The 13705-nt window shown below is 35.3% G+C and overlaps 1 protein-coding gene and 1 non-coding gene across 2 annotated transcripts; one reads left to right on the top strand and one right to left on the bottom strand.

Annotated features, from left to right (window-relative positions):
- Positions 1 to 2017: 2017 nt before the first annotated feature.
- On the top strand, positions 2018 to 2088 carry TRNAG-CCC. The gene has a single exon. It is a non-coding gene; the product is annotated as a tRNA-Gly (tRNA).
- A 1062-nt stretch (positions 2089 to 3150) lies between these two features.
- LOC117933449 (ABC transporter F family member 3) lies at positions 3151 to 12971 on the bottom strand. Its single transcript, XM_034854809.1, has 18 exons — positions 12686 to 12971; positions 11295 to 11510; positions 10968 to 11157; positions 10289 to 10497; positions 9988 to 10146; positions 9331 to 9459; positions 9135 to 9236; positions 8865 to 9011; positions 7746 to 7808; positions 7414 to 7460; positions 7125 to 7184; positions 6823 to 6905; positions 6303 to 6397; positions 5290 to 5376; positions 4697 to 4784; positions 4368 to 4453; positions 3850 to 3912; positions 3151 to 3694 (listed from the first exon to the last, which is right to left on the bottom strand). Exons 1-18 carry the CDS (start codon positions 12887 to 12889, stop codon positions 3572 to 3574), a joined length of 2151 nt encoding a protein of 716 aa, XP_034710700.1. The 5' UTR covers positions 12890 to 12971; the 3' UTR covers positions 3151 to 3571.
- Between the last annotated feature and the right edge of the window lie 734 nt (positions 12972 to 13705).

The following is a 13705-nucleotide window of genomic DNA, read 5'->3' as shown; positions in this document are numbered from 1 at the left end:
GAACTTTGATCCGAACCCAACCAAAATTAAGCTTAGGTTGTGAAAGCTTAGCTCAAGTTGCTTCAACCCATCCAAATATTAGGGTGGATCGGGTAAATCTATCCAAGTTACACCCCTAATAAAAAGACATATTAATCAAATGATATCACGAATATAACTCAAGTTTCGAGGTTTAATACCCTAATACCATTCATATGTATCATTGTGTAATTTATTTGTACTCTTATTTAATAACTTAAATTTCATTACACATAATGACTGACATGAAAAGTGCAATGAATAACACCTTAATATTTTTCAGTATAATTTAATTATACACATGTATAAATGATTGATTATTAAAGGTCACTAATGAGACCTTACCCCCCAAGTTTTTATATTAAGTATATATATATAAAATTTAGAATTATTCTCCAAAATAAGAAAGGGGAAAGAACTCTCCAATTGATAAAGTGGCATGGAGACTAGAGACGGAGCTTAGACAAATATGCCTAATGCCACCGCCGACACACCCCTAAATCGTGTGTCTCGATATACAGCCGTGCCTTGAGCCTTCCATTCGATAACGACACCATTCCAAGATTTCAATTTTTAGGTACCAACAAAAAAAAAAAAAAGAAAAAAAAAAGTCGATTTTCTCCACAAATTTCAAATATAAAGCATTATTTGGGTCTTTTCACTTTACTAAATTTCAAGACTCTATTGGATAAGTGACGGTGGATTACAAATCGTGACATTATAAAAAGAAAAAGTCTTTATTATTTTTGTACTTTTTGAGTGTGGTTTCTGTGTCTTGAATCTTGATGCAATGGTCGAGATTATGGAAATACATTTGGGGGGCGGGGCCGATGGGCATTTCCCACAGAATTATTCTTCCTGTCGAACAAAAGAAAAGTATGTTACAAAGGATAAAAACACTTCCTTCATGGGAAGAGAAGGTGATGTCCTACCATCATCAGACATGTTTTTGCCATCTATTAATATGTTGGAATGGAATTTTATTATGGGAAAAAGCTGCTCCAAGGGGGGAAATGTGGGGTGCTCTTCTCTGTTTTTCAAAAACAACAAAACAGAAAATCAACGGCTGAGAATGGTGTTTTGTCCTTTTGGCAATAAATCTTGGAAGCAGATGACTCATGGGGGTTTGGTTTCCAGGAGACAACCAACCTAAAACCCCGGACCCTAACACCCCAGCAAAGACCAGTCTTCACTCCAATTCCACCCTTACTTTACTCATCATCCCAAACATAACCGAAACAAAACATCACTCCCTAGCAAGTAGTAACTCCCAAATCCCAACTCCTTTCTATATATATAGAGAATCCAGGAAGCAAAAGTGGAGGCAACACACATGGAGGGGAAGGCGGAGGAGAAGAAAGGTGGGGAGTCCACGGAATTCGCTGCTGCGGCTTCTTCTAAGAAAAGGCGAGGAAATGTTTTTCGGGTGCCAAAGGGTGGTCATTTGAAAGAGAAGAGAGCCAGGTTGTATATAATTCGACGCTGCATACTCATGCTAATTTGTTGGAAGGAGCGTGCAGATTAGGAAGACTGCGAATAGCAACTTCATGTGTTTTGAGTTTTCTGAGTGCAGCGCAGATTGATCAGAAAAAATCTAAAGTCCGTTTTGCTCATTTAGGACTTAGCATTAAACTATGATACTGTACACAATATATACTGAGAAAAAGTTTAGATTTCAAACTATGTACTATGGAGAAGGAAATGTTAAATTATTATATGATTATTACAGTGAATGTTTGTTTAATCATGTGTAAAGTCTAGATCAATGAGTAATGATGTTTTTGGTAATAATTAGGATGCAGTTCAGTTCAATGGTGAACAATGACGTTTGAGTTTTGACTTTTGTGAACATAGATCCTAAAACGACGTCGTGTATTGAGTGCATACTTACACACGGCCAGCGGCTTCGGTTCGCTGCGGCTAGGTGCCCACGTGAGGCGGTCGTTTGAAGTCCTCCTTATTTGAACAAAAATATCTTGCCAGGCATCGCCGACATCAAGCGCATCTAGTGTAGTGGTATCATAGTACCCTCCCACGGTACTGACCGGGGTTCGATTCCCCGGATGCGCATGACTTACGGCTTTTTATCTTATCCTTGCGGCCTTTTCCCTTATCTTACACCTAAAGAGGATTGTTATCTTATCTTTACGGCCTTTTCCCTTATCTTACACCTAAAGGTGGTTATTCATCTTCCCAATTCCCCATGCTTTGAAACGTTCCTGGGAGTTATCTTATCTTTACGGCCTTTTCCCTGTGAATTATCTCATCTTTACGGCCTTTTCCCCTTATCTTACACCTAAAGAGGATGGCCTCAAGGTTTGGAAGAACATGATGAAAAAATAATCTCCTCAGATCTTATTTCATGTTTTAAAATAAAAATAAAAATTATTCTTTTAAATATACAACCATTTTATTTCCTTTAAATCAAATAATCCTATATTTTGCTGCATTTTCAATCAAATTAATTTCAAACTTCTTTAAAGTTTTGATTAAATATATATAATTTTCATGGTTTGAAATTTTATAAAATATTTTTTTATTTTTATTTTTATTTTCTAACTCCTTAATTAGAATAAAGGAGATATCAAATAAAATTTTAAATCAATATAGATAAAAACCATATCCTAAGGTGAGTGAAATTAATAGGCTGGTTTGACAACTATTTTTCAAAACGGTTTCATACTTCGTAAGAAAAACATAGAAAAATATATTTAAAAAATAAAAATAAAAATATGATATTTTCATTAAACATATTTTAGTTAATTATTTATGTTGTTTTCATGTGTTATTTAAAAGTTGTTTTAAAAAATAACTATACAAATATGTATAATAATTAAAACTAAAACAATAGACAAAATTAAAAATATTAAAAACATATTAAAAATATTTTAAATTTTCAAACAGACTTTTATTCAATTAAAAGCATCAGAAAACGGTTTTCAAAAACTATTCTCAAAATCAGTTTTTCAGTTACCTAACACGCCCAACACCTGTCAATATTTCCTTTACCTCAATTTTTTACTTTTAAAGAGTAGGTACTCATTTTCCCAGTCCTCAACATTTTGAAGAAGCCTCGGCTTGCCTGCAGCCAGTCCTCCTGCGTCTATTCTTCTATCCACCCAAAAGATTACATGCTTAAGTCATCCTTATTCATCATCCGTCCCTCCAACCCTCAAACCATTCAAGAAATTAAACCAAAATAACAGCTGTATTCGGTGCGTCCACCTAATAAAAAGGCGAGAATTGACAAATTCAAGAACGCCCCACAAAGGGCCTAGGGCCAAACAAATAAAAAGAAGCCCCACCTATGAATTGGAAAAACAAGATGCGAACGTAATCATGCAGTGTGGTGGAGATACACATTCCTAAAAGGGCAGGTCACCTAATTTTTCTGAAGAACATTTGAAAAGAATATGTATTCCCGTTTAATCACCAGCGCAAGCTCCGGTATTTGCTTGTGTACTGTGATGACTCACATGGTTTTGGAATTCCGGCAAAAGTTTCTAAGGGGCACCGCTTCACCCAAAAGGAAAAATGAATCCCGGAACATATACTACGATGACTGAAGTATCTTCTTGTAATCGTGGAACGTCCCATGGAAAGGGGAAACCTTTCCTTCGGAAACCACCCACAGCTCCTCTACACTTCCAGATATCAAATGCTCATCGTGACTGACCTGCAATTAGAAAAACATATGCATATAGAATTAATCCTGAGAAAATATAGAAACATCTATCAAGGAAGGGAATGCTGATAGTTTATTGTCATTGACTCATTGTCTTTGACATACACGGTTGCGAATAGGAATCATGAAGAAAAAAGGTTGAATACCATGAGTACGCCTCCTTGGAACAGAACAAGGCCTTGAATCAGTGCCTCCACAGCATCCAAATCCTACATTTCAATGTCATAAGTATTGTGGGTTGTGATAAATTTATCGTGTTCTCCAAACATGAGAACTACAATTCATTACCAAGGCTCCATTGGCTTGACGGAAACAAAATCAGGGGATTAGGAAACCATGTTCTTTGTCTTTGGAAGGTTATAGAATCCATTGTCAAAGAGAGTATTATTCTTGAGAATAAAGCATTTCTAGGACCTTTTTTTGATCTATATTTCCCTATACAAAATGTATGTCTCTGTTTCATTTGATGTTTCTGGATGAGCATGTGCCATTGTGATTGTGAGGTTGGTATGCTCCCTTATAAAACATATTTGCATAATATGAGGTGAATGAGAAACAAATGACCAGCTTCAAGTGAGATCCACCATTCATCACTGGCACCCCCAAACATTCTGGATTATTACCAACTAAGAAGCAACAGATGAAAAAAGGAATGGAGACTTACAAGATGATTTGATGGTTCATCAAGAAGTATGATGTGAGGTTTTTTGAAAGTTATTTTTGCAAATGCAACTCTGCTTTTCTGACCACCTGATACATCATATAGAACAATTCATAAATACACCTGAGAAAATGATTTTATGCCAACAGGTTAATATAGAGATTGATGTGACAAAGCCTTCAAGCTTAAATTCCAAACTTAGATTTAGTTTTCTCTTGGACTAAATCAATCCTGTACACAGGCCATATTGAGGTCCAAGTCAAACCCAAGTTCCAGACAGAAATAAAATAGCTACTTGAGCATCTAATGTACATGAAGATGAAGGAAAATACCAGATAAAGTGTACATGGGCTGAAGAGCAAGATTTCCTGTTACACCAAATGAACCTAAATGAGCTCGGAGCTTCTGTTCTGGCACCCCCTGCAAGAAGCCAATTTCACATCAGTGATTCACTCATGTGATAACATTCGGGCAAAAGATATTCCAAAAATAGAAGAGGATAACCCATAAAAAACAGAGAATAGAAGCAAAGAGAATGGACTTGGACTGGAAACTTTATACTAGGGCTCAAATGTCCTGAATAATCCCAATGCAACCTAAAGAGTGGGCTGAGGCCTTAAGCAATAATCGATCTCAATCCATTCTTGATTCTACTGCTTCATAAAATTATAGCACAGAATGCATGGCTGTATTGCAAGTATGTATATTATCATATGTGCATTCATAATGTAATCACATTATGCTCCATTTCTGGGAATATCTCTGTGACACCCCCAACAACCATTAAGGTCCAACTTCCAGCAGGAACTTTCAGCATAGCTCTGTGGCAATGCTTGCAAGCACACACACACACAAGAAAAAAAAAGGAAAAAGAAATCGTCTTAAGGAATAAAAGGAAAATGTATTTAGTAACATTAGAACTCACTGGGTAGCAGCGCATCATATACAAAAGGGGATTTGAAGATAGGTCTAGGCCATCAACATGGTGTTGACTGAACACAGCAATGCGAACCTGCAGAGAGAACAGTACTCATGTCAATTAGATTAACGTGTGCAAGAACCAGTGATCCTAACCAATTTTGCAATTAGTTGAATGTAGTCTATAGCCATTTTTAGTTGTGGAATATTCCCTTCTGAACAAAGAGGATACAATAAATGTCACTGAAGTTAGAAAAAGATGGGATTAAAATTGAAAACTTAGGCCTAACATTATTATGCAGTACATAGAATAAGAAAGGTATGATTTATAGGAGGAATGAGTTAAGCATCAAGTGGGAACCTACTCACAACCTGTACTCAAAAAACAAAAATCCAACCTAAAAAAAAGAAGAGAGACACAAGTGCAAATGCTGCAAGCATAGTGTCGAAATACCATAAAAAATCTAAGAAAAAGGGGAGCAGGATCTAATACAATTGCATAGCACATGGCACTATGAGATGGAACCAAGAAAGTAACAAAAAGATGGCCTAACTTTGAGTTGGAAGTGGCTGAAAATTAATCATTAGGCTGTATCCTCACAGGAAAGAACAATAGCTTGGGAGGATTTGGAGGCTAAAGCAAGAAATAATAATTATTAATCAAAGCTTCAACAGGAAAAGATTAAATATATTAACACAGAGGCAACAAGAGTGACAGAAAATCATGTAGAAATATGAGGAACCTTACCAAGATGAGTGAAGATGAGCACCAGAAGATAGTCATAAAAATCAGAAACAACATGAAATTACACTAGAATAATGTAACTTGGTAGACAAAGCTGTAATAATTTTATCAAATATTCTCTACTACCAAAAAAGAGGGAGTGCAGTTTTCATCATTGAATAACCATCCAAGTGCAAAAATGAATCTTGCAACATGATGTAGAAGAACTGCTCATCAATGTTAAAATTATTATCCAATAGTGGGAATCCATAAAAAAAGAAGTAAATAAAAGATACCTTGGCTGAACGGAATACCGTTCCAGAGCTTGGTTGAAGTTCCCCTGCAATCAATTTGAGTATAGTTGATTTACCAATGCCATTTGGCCCAACCACTGCAAAACAATTTGGAGATCCAGATTTGGAAAAATAAGATAGGGAAAAACAATAAAACCAAATAAATGCAGTATCATGCCTAATAAAATGCTAAAAGACACTGATCTTCACATCATCGTTATATGCTCAAATTACATCTTCTTCCACTAAAAGGTGAGACATCAAAAACAGAATCCTGGAGATGGCATGTCCATAATTTTCACGTTCCAACAGGAAAACAAAAGAATTAATGAATGTACTTTGCTTTTTTGACATGTACAATGAGTGTACTAATGCACGATGAATGACAAGATAACATTGCAGGAGATACATCGATGACAAACAAGTAGGGAAAGTGCAGTATTGAGACTTGAGACATAAGCATCCAGCATCTAATGGTGTTATTCTATAAATGGAAATTTGAGATTCAAAAAACAATTCTTACTTGCAATGCGGCTGTCTAGATCTATCCCAAAATTCAAATTCTTAAATAATAAGGGGCCCCCAGGATAACCAAATGATGCATCACTGCAGTCACATTTAAGAAACATCAACACATTACAATTAGCATCCAGCTTAGTTAAGGAATAAAATAAACATTCTATTTCTTCAAGATGGGGGTTGTAAATCCAAAGACTCAAATAGATTGATGCCATTGACTTGCCCAAAGGCAAGAAAATGGAGGGGACTAAAAATAAACAGAAAAGTAACACTAAAAACTCCAGTTAGAAAACCATGAAACTTAACCTGAAACTAATTATAGGGAGGCCTGGTCTGTCGTCTGGAGTTGGAAACTCAAATTTGTAGCTGCAAATCACCAAGACACAAAAGTTAAATAAAAAAAGTCAATTAAAGGAAAAATGAAAACAAGATCTACCAAAAAGGGGGGAAAGGAGGTAATAGAAGCAAAATCAGGTAATAACTAGTTTGGTTTGGTCTGGGCTAAAAAAAATAAAAGCAACCACAGAACAAGATTGAAATATAACCATATGCACACCCAAGGTGCACACAGACACATTAGGAAGCAATTACATACTCAGGATCATTAATAACCTCATCCACATGACCCAACCGATCCAATGCCTGCAGATGGACACAAGGAAAAGAGAATTGCAGTCAAATTATTTTTATGATGATATATTAAGCATTATTAGAAACAACAAGATTGAAACAACATTATGAAATTAGTACATCTTAACCAATCTAAAAAATTCATACACAACGGAAAATTTAAGATAGATGAAAGTCAATCCAGTCAAGGGAAACATCTCAAACTGAAAAATGCATGCACAATGAACCCAAAAATATCAAGTATCGAAGCTGGATCTGAAATAATTATAGAAGCCTATTTAAGAGAATTATAAGCACCTTGATTCTTGACTGTACAAGAGCTGCCCGCTTGGCATTGTATCGGAACTTATCGATGAAAGACTGCAAAATCAAAGAAAAATTTGCAAGTCGAGATCATAGAGGAAATAAAGGAATATGCTGAGTAAAACTTCTCCAATTATGTAAGGTCATGGACATGTACAACAGCAGAGGTACTTACATAGTTACATGCATTATATAGGCTACCATGTTTTTCTAATGAATATGATAAATCTACACATGTTTGGGAAGGATGACTCTCACATCCTTCTTAATCATTTATTAATCCATCTCCCAATGATGCATAAGGAAGAAAGTTCTGATCCTTTTAGAGAGAATAACACAGATATTTATAGCAATCTGTTGCCACTTAAGCAGGCACAAAAATATTTCAATGCCACTGCCAAAAGTCTGAACTATTGAAAAGAATATGACATAGTTGAGAATGTAACATCAATTCCAATTTGACATGTGCACCTACCTATGAAAGATTGTGTTATCTGTGATTATATGAATAACTCATGATCTTAAAGTCCAATTCAAAAAGTGCAAAACATTTAATTATTCTCAACTGGAAAATTGACCACAGCATTATATATAAACATGAAAACCAGGATGAAGGTTGGTAATCATAGAAAAGGCTGACTGGAATACCATTGTTCAGTTAAGTATCTTAAACACAAATGCCCCTCTCAAGAAATCAACTAGCACTTGAAAATATGGAGACTGTCTGAATGTGGATTAGCAAAACATTAAGAACTGGTTAGATCACAAAACTACAAAGCTTGGGAGGAGATGATAACTCCAAGCAGCTTCCATACCCAAAATGGAAATGAAAAAAACAACAAATAAATAATGCACAGCATCAAATTGCAACATTTTACATAAAAGGAAATATGCAGAAACAGAAATAGAGAGCCAACTATTCAACGATAACCATGGCTAAGATGTCCCTTAAATACAAAACTACCTGACAGATATAAAACAATGTGGAAAGGCGCACAAAAATGGTAATATGGAAATTAGTAACATAAACTTAATCCAATCAAGGAACATGCCACTAAAACACCAATAGAAATGCTACAGCATCATTATATAGTAAGGTGCAACGAAGAAAACCTGCATATGGGATCTAGCCCGTTCATTTGACTCAAATGCTTTCTGTTGATTCTTGAGCTGTTCCTCTCGTGTCCTCTCAAATGTATCATAATCCCCCTTGTAAGAGTTCAATTTTTGCCCATGTAAATGCAGAATATCAGTGACCACCTGGAAAAAGAAAAGTTAATGAAAAACTTCTCAAAGAATGTTGTGGCAAATTTTGAGAAAAACAATCTAATCAATAATACTTTTATCTTCAACTAAGAATATCAAGGAAGGTGAATATGTTACCGTGTTCAAGAATTCTCTAGCATGAGAAACAACTATAACTGTTTTTGGCCATTTCACCAGGTAAGTCTCCAGCCATAAAACAGCATGAAGGTCAAGATGGTTCTGCAAAAAAATAAAAATAAAAAATGCAAGTTTTATCCAATTCTGCTAAGTACTATAGATATACTCTGAAGGAGTTCTATTAATCATGATGTACCGTGGGTTCATCAAGTAGTAATAAATCAGGCTCTATAAACAGTGCACGGGCAAGAGCAATTCGCATTCGCCATCCTCCAGAAAAGGTTTTTGTTGCTTTATGCTGCATTTCTGGAGAGAAACTGAGACCCTGGAAATTTCTTCATTGGTAAGATAAAATTCATTGAAGAAAGAAACCAGTAATGACAAAGGATTAATAATGCATCTAGAAAAATTGGGTAAGATAAGTCCATTTGGAAGAAGCATATAAAAAGTATGCACTGTCAAGGAAGTAAGCACATGGTCCCAATGCACCCAGCAACCTAATAGTACTTTAATGGCATGGTTCATCTGCAGACATGCAAAACATTATGTTTAGAGCCTTTCATGGGGAGAATATTCCTTACAATAATTAAGGTGTTACTAAGAGAGAAATTGGTGCGATGACAATGAGACATTTAAGTTCCCAACCTCAATTCAAGGTAGCATAACCAAATCTAATCCACTCCAGCAAGGTGAAGGATTAGGATCACAGGACAGAAATTTTACTATCTGGTTATTTAAAATTCTATTAACTTCAGACGGTTTTAATATTGCAACAAGTTTCCTAGCGTATTTGAAGATCAAATCAAGCAGGCACTTTCAAGTGATCAACAACACAAAAGATATGTGAACTGACCGCAAGAATGGAACCTGCACGCGACTCAGCGGAGTATGCATCAATGAACTCAAGCCTTTTGTATATCTCTTCAAGCCTTTTTCCAACAACATCTTTGTCAATATCCCCATTCAGTTCCCCTTCACTCTTTCCAGTTGCACCTTCAAACTCCAATTCTCGCTTCAGGAAAATCACAATATTCTCAGTAGGTCCAACAAAATAGCATATAAGCACTAAATCCAACCATAAAAAGGAAAAAATAGACAGCTAAGTACAGAGAGAACCATAATTCTTGACTTAGATGGAACAGCATGTACTCAACCTGTTGCGCAAGTAGGTGAGCTTCTTCTTCCAAAAGTTGGGTTCTTTCAATATCAGTGTTAAGAACACATTGCAAGGCTGATATGTCATCACCAACCACTTCTTGCTCCACATGTAATATCTGGCAGTTCTTAGGAATACCATCAATAGCATGCATAGCCATGTACCTAAGGAAAGTTGTTTTGCCAGTACCATTTCTTCCTACAAGGCCTGTATACAAAAGTATATGGCAGTAATACATCAAAAAACCAAATCCAAATTATTATTACTATTATGATTGGATAGACATTAATAACATCAAAGAAGTTCAAGAAATTAGTTGCAAGCCATAGCCATCAAACCATTCAAAATCAGCCAAGGAAATGTGCAATGCGAAATAAAATTTCAAAAGGTCTAAACACCTCAAACACATTTAAGGTGTTTAAATTCTTAATCATGCATCCTCAAACAAAGGACAAACTTCAAAGTGTTTGCTTAGCATCAATTTCATTCTTTGAAGCATCAGCCTTAGATATTTGAAAAGGAAAGGTAGCATTCCAAATTATTTTCCTTAAATTGTGCAAAAAAGAAGTTCACATGCTCTTTGAAGAAGTGTTCAAACCAAAACACCTTCCATGACATCAGCTATGAGCTAATAACACTGAACGATAACAGTAATAGAAATAAAAAATCAAACTCACCATAGTGCCTTCCAAAAGAGAGTGTGACTGAACCATCTACAATGAGATCGCGACCACCTATGGAAATATTGAAGTTCTCCAAATGGATATCCTTGATAGCTGGTCCACTACTGTTGTCATGGTTTACACACACAACAGGCATTCCCGCTTTAGCAGCTTCCATCTCAGCTAAATGCATTTGGTATTGTTGCTGTATAATAAGAAAAATGAGAATAAAAATGATAACAATATAACACAGTCCCTAGGTCTTGAACAACATAATGAAAAAGATCCCACTTAAATGTGACCATAATCTAGTAGTATGGTCAATATGTTACTGGGGTTTACCTCTCTTTGGCGCTCATCCTTTCTCTTTCTCCTTTCAAGCTTTGCTCGGTCACGCTCAGTTAGAATTGGACCATCAGTCACCTCAGGTTTCTTCTTTGGAACTTCCTCTTCATCCATTCCATCAAACATTCTCAAGGGCGCTGCAAGGCTTCGCACAGCAGGTTTTGGCTTAACCAATCCATGCTTTCCAAATTTTTCACATAGTATGCTGCAAACCTGCCATAAAGTCTCACAGACAATAAGATTCATGAAGGAAAAAGAAAAAACTTCATTAATGGAATACACATGAGAACTGTAGTAAACATTTAAATTCTGTTCTGTTGGTTGCTGAGAAAATAAAGGGATGGAGAAGAAATAAATTTTTTAATCTTACAATATGAGGAAAAATTAACCTACACTCAACTGAGCCTAAATAAAGATATTTGGCTTGTTTTAAATGATCATTTAATTGTCTTCCCTTTCCTTTTTATCAGTTCTCTCAGCAACCAAACAAGAAACCCACTTTCATGGAACAGAAACAGGGACTAGCCAACTGCAAATTCATCAGCCCAACCAACATCTCAGAAAGGGGAATTTTGAAATTCTAGTTACATTTTGCTCAAAACATAGACAGAGAAACAAAGTGGAAGAATCAACAAATAGCTCCAATTCAGCTTGGTCAATTCTACAACCTGCCCCCCAACAAATATCCTAATTACACTTCCATCTATTTTGCTTTTCAATATAAAATCAAATCAATCAAGTAGCCCTACCAGAATCATTTAAATATAGCCTTTTATTCTCTCCAATTACAAGTAATACATATGTTTACATTCAAAATTTTGGTTCCTCTGACTTTATCAGCAAAGCAACAGAGTATTCAATTTCAAGAAACAGAAATGGATTGCAACAAAAACCCTAGAAAATTAAAAAATAAAAATGAAATTATGCAATGCTTTACAGGAGTCTACAAGTAGCTCCAATTAAAACATCTTCTTGGAACATGGACAAACAAATGTGAAAGAAAAACATATAACCAATGAATATTCAGAACCGAAACTGACATGGCCAGCATCCACAAATAGCTGCAATTCAGCGCATTCGATTTAAAATTTTCTGAATAAAGTTCACCTCTCGCCTATATCCTAATTACACTTGTGACTATTTTGGTCTCAAAAATAAATAAAAAATAAAAAATCAATGAAAATAGTTCTTCCAGCATCATCTGAATAGAAGTATTTTGTTCTTTCACATTCCAAACAACACGTGTATTCAATTTCGAACAACATAAATCGACCGCACAACCGAAACCCTAGAAACTAAAAAAATTCGAAATTAAGCGATGATAATTTACGAGAGTCCAATAGATTAAAAGCGGAAAAAAAAAAACGAAACGAAGAAAAAGAACGTACAGAGCGGCATTCAGCGTCATCGGAGACGCATCCGGAGTCAACGAGGAGTTCTCCGATGGCGTCGATGGCGCCTTCGCCTTGGAAGCCGAAATCGAAGTCATCATCGGCAAGGACGTTGACGATGTAGTCGATGATTGGCTGATCCACATCCAGAGCTCTCCGCCCTAGCACTTCGTGGATCACTGAGCTCGCTACTTCAGTCATCTTCACGACTGATATTTGTAAGAAGACGATGCACCACACCAGAGACCACTCTTCTGAAACTCGGCCGCAGAGGGCTTTATACACGATGCGTTCTCTTTCTCCCTCTCGCTCGCCTGCTGTGGGGATATAAAACGACGACGTTTACATTCACTCTTTGTGGATTTCGCGGCAGGGATAAAACGGCGTCGTTTTTTCGTTACAAAGAAGCAAGGTTTTGAAAATTCCCACAAAAAAAAAAAAAAATGAAAAAGAAAAAAAGTCCTTCTTACATTTTTAGATATAGTTCATAAAGTTTAGATAAATTTTAAAACACGAGGAACATTTGTTTTTATTTTTCTAAAAATATCAATATATTTTAGTACTTTTATTTTTAAATTTCAAAAGATTTTTCATTAAACAGAATCATTAATCTCTCATAATTTTATGTACTTTTATCATTACATTATGTTTTAACTAATCACATTTATAAAATCACGTATAGCGACATCATCAACTTTCATTTTATAAATAAATAAATAAATAAATAAATAAATAAATAATAATAATAATAAAAAAATTGAAAGCATTGGTATAATGTTTTTTTTTATCCACTTTTTTAAAAACAATATTACATCTGCATAGATATAACTAACGCTCGTTTTATGTAAGGATTAAACTATTCTTTTAAATATAATTGATAATTAGATTATTTACCATCGAGTATATTGACTCTATAGTGATAGAACTTAATGATAAACCAATATGAGTCAACCATAATTGAATTAGCTATTGCTTAAGTAGCCTTATGGGAATAGAGTCGAGTTGTTATGAAGTAAA

The sequence above is a fragment of the Vitis riparia genome, chromosome 2 (genome assembly GCF_004353265.1).
Source record: "Vitis riparia cultivar Riparia Gloire de Montpellier isolate 1030 chromosome 2, EGFV_Vit.rip_1.0, whole genome shotgun sequence".
Taxonomy (NCBI): domain Eukaryota; kingdom Viridiplantae; phylum Streptophyta; class Magnoliopsida; order Vitales; family Vitaceae; genus Vitis; species Vitis riparia.
Note: the sequence above shows the minus strand (reverse complement) of the source record. Positions and strands in the feature narration are given on the sequence as shown.

Bases quoted from the DNA above. Each gene is read 5' to 3' on its own strand.
- LOC117933449 (XM_034854809.1), bottom strand. From the start codon at position 12,889: ATGACTGAAGTAGCGAGCTCAGTGATCCACGAAGTGCTAGGGCGGAGA. The intron at 4,785-5,289 runs GTGAGTTCTAAT...GGCTTCTTGCAG, and splicing joins ATATGATGCGCTGCTACCCA to GGGGTGCCAGAACAGAAGCT. The intron at 4,454-4,696 runs GTATTTTCCTTC...ATGATGTATCAG, and splicing joins GCCCATGTACACTTTATCTG to GTGGTCAGAAAAGCAGAGTT.